Source organism: Panthera uncia (assembly GCF_023721935.1).
Source record: "Panthera uncia isolate 11264 chromosome C1 unlocalized genomic scaffold, Puncia_PCG_1.0 HiC_scaffold_4, whole genome shotgun sequence".
Classification (NCBI taxonomy): Eukaryota; Metazoa; Chordata; class Mammalia; order Carnivora; family Felidae; genus Panthera; species Panthera uncia.
The window spans coordinates 25959714-25967793 of record NW_026057585.1 but is presented as its reverse complement, the minus strand read 5'-3'; the positions used below and the strand labels follow the sequence as shown (position 1 = coordinate 25967793).

At 42.1% G+C, this 8080-nt stretch overlaps 1 protein-coding gene across 1 annotated transcript; it reads right to left on the bottom strand.

Moving 5' to 3' along the window:
* Window positions 1-7401: 7401 nt before the first annotated feature.
* Window positions 7402-7621, bottom strand: LOC125913602 (60S ribosomal protein L39-like). Its single transcript, XM_049618822.1, is given in 1 exon segment — window positions 7402-7621. A coding segment is annotated over 1 exon segment (156 nt). The 3' UTR covers window positions 7402-7465.
* Window positions 7622-8080: the final 459 nt, after the last annotated feature.

Here is an 8080-nt window from a genome sequence, read left to right as displayed (position 1 = left end):
GGCTTGAACCCACAAACCGTGAGACCATGACCTGAGCTAAAGTAAGATGCTCAACCTACTGAGCCACCCAGGCGCCGCTAAAGATTTTATTTTTAAGTAACCTCTACACCCAGTTTGGGGCTCGAACTTACAACCCTGAGATCAAGAGTTGTGTGCTCCACCGACTAAGCCAGCCAGGAGCCCCTTCGGTGCAAAAAGGTGCTTTCATTAAAGCAAGAGGCAGGACCCTGGGCAGAAAGAGCTGCATTTTAAGTGTGAGGGGTGACAGACTGTATACTTGGGAGTTGGGGAAATAAAGACCAGGGGAAGTTTCCAAAAGGGCTTTCATATGTTAAAGAAGACTTACAGATCCTAAAGACCTGACTATCCTCAAGCTAAGGTTTTTTTTTTTTTTTGCCTCTAGGCAGGCATTAGCATTAAGACTGTAGGGAGTTTCAGGAGAAATGTTTTACCCTGCCTGCCTCAAGTATTTGTCAATGGGCTGTAGGTTATAAGGAAATTTAATTTTATCTCCATTTCCTTTGGCCTTTGTTCTCCACATCATCTCCGCCCCCCCCCCAACAATTTTGACCCCTAAATCTTTCAGGCTGCTGAGGGAGGAAGGTCTTATCTTCTGTAACTTCTTCCTGCTGAAGAGGGGCATAGAGATGTCCCTACCTATGGGTCAATATTGGTCAGTCTGGGAATGTATACGGGAGTTACGAAAGGCAGAGGCAGCTGAATCCAACGTGGACAGTAAAGAAGTATCTCTGTGGAAAGGATCATCTGTTGATGTGAAGTCATCGTAGTGATGGAGTCTCAGCAGAGAGACACTGAAAAAGGCAGTATGTTAGGATGACTACGGCTATAAGAATGAGAAGTGCAGCAAAGAGACCCTTAATAGTTGACCAAAATGCCCCTCCAAACCAGTAATGTAACCAATCACTGAAAAGGAGGGAAAGGTTTTGTAGAGCCTCGATTTGGGTATTCATATCTTTTAATAGCTTTGTGACATTTTTGTGATCATCTGGGATGTATACACAGCATCCTGTGTTAATAATGTCACATGTACCACCTTGTGCTGTTGTTAGGACATCTAAAGCCATTGTATTTTGTAGAACAGCTTTGCTTATCTGTGCGACTTAAGTATTAAGTAAGGAGATGCTGTTCTGTGAATCATTGAGGACCTTCACGGTGCATTTATTAAGGGCTTCTATACGCCAAATTACACTTTCTAATCCTACAGATGGAGCAAAAATGGACACCAAGTGATCATCTGTTTTCTAGACTGTGTCCATCTTATTTTTAAATTGGGAAGATCACCTGGGGGAAGTGATGGTTGGATAACGCACCCATGAATCCAGGCAAAACCCAAGGTGCGATGATGACCTAGAGGATATGTGGTTAGTTCCACATAACCAGTGGATTTCATTTGGAGCCAGCCATCTGATTCCAGGTCGCCTTATCCAACCAGTAGCAAGCCAATCAGCTGCCTGGAGCATAATGGTTTGAGAACCTGTTCTAATGATAGCTGTCCTAAATGCCATGTGTCATATGTATGATTTCTTGCCTCCCCCATAAAATTGCCGTTTGACTGAACTGTCCAGTAGTGGGTGTGAGCCATAAATATGCATCCCAAATTTGATATATGCCATCCTCAGTATAGTGACAAGTGGGGTTTTGTAAGTTAGGCACTCATTAGAGGGCATCAATTCGTGGGTTTGTAAAGTCAGTTAATATTTTAATAGTTTGAGGGTATGAAAAAGTCTGGGTATGTCTTGGTAAATTCCATGTTCTGTTGGTCATGGGCTGGGAAGAAACATTCTAAGTAGTGATAGATTTATCAATGAAACATGGTATCATTATATATTATTTCTGAAATATAAATATACAGAGAGTGCCAATCAGTGCCTTGCAAAGGGGAAAACCCACCAGGGAATTCAGATGTACTTGACTTGAGCAAATTCCATATATCCAACAAGTTGTTTGATGTTGCAGTTCAGTATAATACTGTGCCTGTTATAGAAAGGAATTGTCAGCTAAGATAGATGAACAGAAAACAAGGAGAAAATATACAACCTTAATTGTTGTTTGAAGAGGAATTTTAGATTTTCTACAGGTTCACAGGTGTAAGAAGGCATGTTAGTTTGCTCATTGGTTTCCTGTGAAGGAGGTACAGGTTTTATTCTAGATATGAGCCCATGAAGAGTGCCCCTCTAATTTTACTGCAGTGGGAGTACATATGGACCTTTCTATTTTGGATTTAAATCCCCCGCTGTATTTGACTTCCAATCTTTTAAATAAATCTTATCTCCAGGACTTACGTGCGGCGGACTTTCAGTTGTAGTTAAATCAGGTTTGGGGAGCATGTGATCAGTATACTCATTAAGTAACTTACCATTAAACCAACCTTAAGTGAAAAATTTGATGGAGTATTATAATCTTAATCTAATAACAAGTCTACTGTAAGAAATGGCTTTCCATATAATAACTCAAAAGGGCTAAGTCCTAGAGGTTGTTTTGGAGCTGTTCTTACTCTGAGAAGTACTATTGGTAAGAGAGTAACCCAATTTTCCTGGGCCTCTGGACTAAGTTTAGTAAGGTATCATTTTAGAGTATGATTAGCTTTTTCCACCTTCCCAGAGGATTGTGGATGCCAAGCTGAATGTAGAAAATATTTAATTTTTTTTTTTTTTAGAAAGAGAGAGAGAACTGAGGGGGTGGGGGGGGGGTGGTGCAAGGAAGGGGCAGAGGGAGAAGGAGAGGAAGAGAGAGAATCTTAAGCAAGCTCCATGCCCAGCAAGGAGCTGAAATCAAGTCTGATGCTTAACCAACTGAGCCACCCAGGCACCTCCAAAATATTTAATTTTAAAATCTTGTGCTATTTATTTGCATATTAAAAGAAGGACCATTGTCACTTTGAAGGGATCATGGAGGCCAAATCTAGGAATAATTTCTAGCAAGAAAACTTTGGTTATTTCCGTGGCTCTTTCCATTTTACATGGAAAGGCTTGATCCACCCAGTGAAAGTATCAGCAAACACCAGTAGGAACTCATAGCCTTTGCAAGGAGGCATTTGTGTGAAATCAGGCTGCCAGTCCTCTTATGGATATGTCCTATGGCTTTGGATTGGTTTTAAAAGTGGGGGAGGGCAGACCGCGTCTTCCAGATTTACTTGTGCACAAACAATATAGGATCAGCTGACCAGTTTTATTGTAGCTGTTAAATTTATTCGATCAAATATATTTTTAATACAATGTTTTAAAGTATTTTGCCCAAATGAGTAGCCTGGTGTAAACCCTGTATTATCTTCCATTGGTTATTTTTGGGTATAAAGATTTTTCCCTTATTATTAACAAGCCAGTCCTATGCATTTTTTGAATATCTTCATTCCTGCACTTTGTGAATTTCTTGGTCTGAATAGATTGGAATTATGGACTTTATTGGAGTTAAGATTGGTATGAGACTGAATATTTATTTATTTTGTGCTGCTTGTTTGGCTGCATGGTTTGCCAAGTTGTTTCCTTTAGATTCTAAGATCATATCCTTTTTTTTTTTTTTAAGTTTATTTATGAGAGAGAGAGAATGAGAGAATGCTTGCATGCAAGTGGGGGAAGGACAGAGAGAGGGGGAAAGAGAGAATCTCAAGCAGGCTCTGCGCTGTCAGCACAAAACCCTGTGCAGAGCTCAATCTCTCTCACAAACTGTGAGATCATGACCTGAGCCAAAATCAAGAGTCAGATGCTTAACCAACTGAGCCACCCAGGTCCCCCTAAGATCATATCCTTCTGAGGTCCTTTGAGGTGAATTGCAGCTACCTCCTTAGGTAGATATACAGCCTCAAGAAGAGAAATAATTTCAGAGGCCCCTGGATGGCTCAGTCAGTTAAGCATCCAACTTCGGCTCAGGTCATGATCTTGCACTCTGTGAGTTCAATCCCTGTTTTGGGCTCTGTGCTGACAGCTCAGGGTCTGGAGCCTGCTTCAGATTCTGTGTCTCCCTGTCTCTCTGCCCTCCCCTGCTTGTGCTCTGTCTCTTTTTCTCAAAAAATAAATAAACATTAGAAAAGAAAAGAAATAGTTTCAGGCCCATATTTGATTGGGGAATTACGGCTTGATAATAATCCTCTTTCCTTCCTCCATGGGTATGTAGCAATTAAAGAGTATGGATAAGTGCTATTAATTCAGCCTTTTGGGCAGAAGTATTTGTTGGAAGGGCTTTTGCCTCAGTGGTCTTAATTAAACTAACTATAGCACATCGAGCTTTTCTCTCTCCCTTATCCAGGAAGCTACTGCCATCAGTAAACCAATTATCATCTGCATTTTCAATAGGGGACTCCTTTAAATCTGGTCTGCTAGAATAAACAAGATCAATAATCTCTGAGTAGTCGCAGTCTATCATACAAGTATAATGGCCAGGCATAAGGATAGCTAGGCTTAAAGTTTGACAGGTTTTAAGTATTATTTCAGGTGTATCTAGCCTTGTATTTGCTAAGAGGCCTCCCGTCATCCATTGGTGGCCTTTGGTTTCTAAGACACTCTGGACCGGATGTGGAGTCATCACTCGCAGAGACTGTCTCAGAGTAAGTTTTGAGGCCTCTTCTACTGGGAGGCCTCTTGCAGCCACCCCTCGAAGACAAGCCGCCACCTTGAGCGACATTATCGAGTGACTTCGGAAAATAGCCCACGGGTCTTGTTTCACTTCCTAATTGCTGGGTAAGAACTCCCAAAGCTTGTCCCTGTTTTTCTGCTTCATATACAGTGAAAGGTTTTTCTAAATTTGGTAAAGCCAAATCGGGGGCTGGCAAAAGCCTAGCTTTTAATGTTTGAAAGGCCGTCTGCTGGGCTTTAGTTCAGAATAAAGGTTCCTCATCAGGGCTTTTAACTGAACCATACAATGGTTTGGCTAAGAGCCCAAATCCAGGAATCCATACCTAGGAAAGTGTAAACTGGGAAGAACCTGCCATACCTAGGAAAGTACGGAGTTGTTTTCTCATAGCTGGGGGTCCAGGATCTAATATAGTCTTTTTCCTGTCAGTAGACAGGATATGGTGACCTGGCGTTAGCTCATATCCCAAATATTGTACTTTCTGTTTAGATATTCACATCTTTTTAAGGAAGATACAGTACCCTCTCCTGTCTGCCAAGAAATCAATTAAAGTTACAGGATTGCCATCAGACATTTCTCTCGTGGGACTATGGATTCAAATATCATCCACATACTGAACTGTAGTCCCTTGAGGCAAGGCAATAGCATGAAGGTCTTTACTAAATGCAGTCTCAAAAAGGTGAGGACTGTCTCTAAATCCCAGTGGTGACTTGGGGAGACCATCCATGTTAACTGAGCAGCCTGGGGGCTCAAAGGTGAGGCCCATTCAAAGGCAAATAGTGGCTGCATTTCCTCACTTAGAGGGCTGCAAAAGAAGGTGTCTTTTAAATGAAGTACTATAAACCAGTGGGCATCACCAGGGACCTGGGTGAAAATAGTATAGGGATTTGGGCCTATGGGATGAACAGGCATAAAGCTTCATTTATAGTTCTCAAGTCTTGTACCATTCAATAGTCCCCACTTGGCTTTTTGACTGGTAAAATTGGATTGTTATAAGGAGATTGACAAGGCTTTAAAATACAATGTTTGAGAAACTTATCAATAAGTGGTTGCAATCCAGCCTTTGCCTCAGGTTTTAAGGGATATTGTTTTCTATGAAGGGTAGTGATTGGGTCCTTTATTTATTTATCTTTTTAAAATGTTTATTTATTTTAGAGTTGGGGGCAGGGACAATGAGAGGGAGACAGAGGATCCAAAGTGGGGCTCCAATTCGGAACCATGAGATCATGACCTGAGCCAATGTTGGATGTTTAAGCGACTGAGCCACCCAGGCACCCCTGGTTGGGTTCTTTAAAATCACTTTAACTGGTTGGGCTTTAAGAGCCGTCCTAGGACATCACAATCCCAGACTTGTGGATTTATTTCCTTCCAGCTAGTAGTGATAGCAGGATAAGGTTTTAGCTCTCCAGGTGTTAAAGAGAACAAGCCATCCCCTTCTTTAGTAAGGGAAAACCTGCTTCCCAGTTTACACATTAAGTCTCATCCAAGTAATGGAGTAGGACAAGACAGAAGGAGTAGAAAAACATGAGTAACCCATTGACTTTTGTATATACAGGTTAAAGGCATTGTCCGATGGCACGTAGTTTCCCCTTCTATGCCAACAATTTTATGGTTAGAAAAACAAGCAGAACCGGAGTGTTGAATAGGAACAGAGAAAGTGGCTCCTATATCAATAACAAAATTGATAAACTTGCTTTCCACATCCAGAGTAACCCAGGGCTCAGTCATCTTGATGTCAAAGGGAGCCAGACCAGCTTCAGGGCCCCATCACGCCAGATCCTCTGGTTCCTGCTCTCAGGCAGGGAAGTGAGTTCCTGTCTCCCTCTCTCTCTGGAGATGAGGACAGTTTTTCTTCCAATGTCGTTTTTTTCTTACAGACAGGACATGGCCCTGGTGGAGAACATTTGTTTAGACATTCTTTTTTCCACTGTCTGATCTGACCACAGCGCTAGCATGGAGTCTTACCTGATTCTTTGATACCAGCTTTTTCTTTGGCCCCTGATTAGTCTGGTGTCGTGGGGAATCCACAATAGTGGCAGCCAATATTTGAGTCTATATTTTACCCTGCAATTCAGCTCTCCGGTCCTTTCCTTGCTTTAAGGCCACATCTGTATTATTGAGGACTCCAGTTGCTACCTCTAGTAGGTTCTGGGGGAAGAGGGAAGATTTGAGGACCTAAGGCCATTTTAGTCAGTTTTTAGTGGCTGTCAGGTGCCAGCTGACTTATAAAATGCAGGTTTAGTATAGTTGTTGCCTCAGGTGAGGTTGGGTCCAGATTTGCATTTCTACGGATAGCTTCTATCAAATGACCCTGAAATAGAGCTGTATTCTCACCAGCTCCTTGAATAACTTCCTGAATGTTATCAAAATTTACAGGTATAGTGAATCCTTTTTTCATTCCTTCTGTTCAACAAGTAATCACATGATCTCACCTTTTCCTTCCTTGTCTGTCCTCCTGATAATTTCAGTGTGCTTTGGTATTTGGAACAGCAGCGCCCCCTACTGGATAACGTTCCCTATCTCTGGTTGCCAGAGATATCCCAAATATATCCCTGATACAGTTCCTTTCCTCATGGGTGCAACCAGTTAATATGATGTATATATCTTGCCAGGTCAAATCAAACAGTATATACACTTGTTAATTGTTGATTCAATAAATTGAGAAGGGTTTTCGCAATATTGTTTTTTTCTTTTCAGTCAAAAGTTCTCACATATTTGTTACTAACCTACTGGTACAGAAGCATAATAGCAGAGAAAAATCATTTCCCCGATAAAGCATATCTATTGTTCAGGTAGTAGGGAGGTTTACAGAGTGATGGGATAGGAACACGTGACCTTCATGCAGCATAAATATGCGTGCCATCGCACGAGCGATCTCTTACAGACCCAGCTTGGTTCTTCTCCAATGCCGCCTCTTGGAGTTGTACCTGATTTTATTACCAGTCTTCATCTGAACTCACTAGGAAATGGGATGATTCTGCTTTTGTTTCCTGGCCAGAAATCGCTTGATCCCGAAAGTCTTGTGAGAAGACATGGCAAGGATCAGTCACCCGCACACACCATGATCCATCCTAATTATTATTTTATCTGAGCCAGGTCTGCCATGGAGAAGGGGACATGGACTTGAATCATGCCCATTTCTCCATTGGCAACTTTCCTAAGAGGATGCATTCCAAAGTTAGCTGGAACTCTTGCAAGATAGGGAATCCCACTCCTAGTTTGTCCAGCTGGGCTGGGAGCAGACAGGTCTTGGGGTCTATAAGGAGGAGGGATAGCAACAGAGCCAGTGTCCTCTTTGTCTGGACTGGTCAGTGACTCCTGAAGTAGCCCTGGCTTATTAGGAGGAATGGGCCTATTTAGACGGTCATCATCCAGTATATCCAGATGGGGTTTATGAACCTGGTTGGTGGTAACACATTCTACAATAGGCCCTCAGGTCTGAATCCTGACTTAGGGCCATGAAGGCCTGGATATAGGTACCTCAGTCCATTTT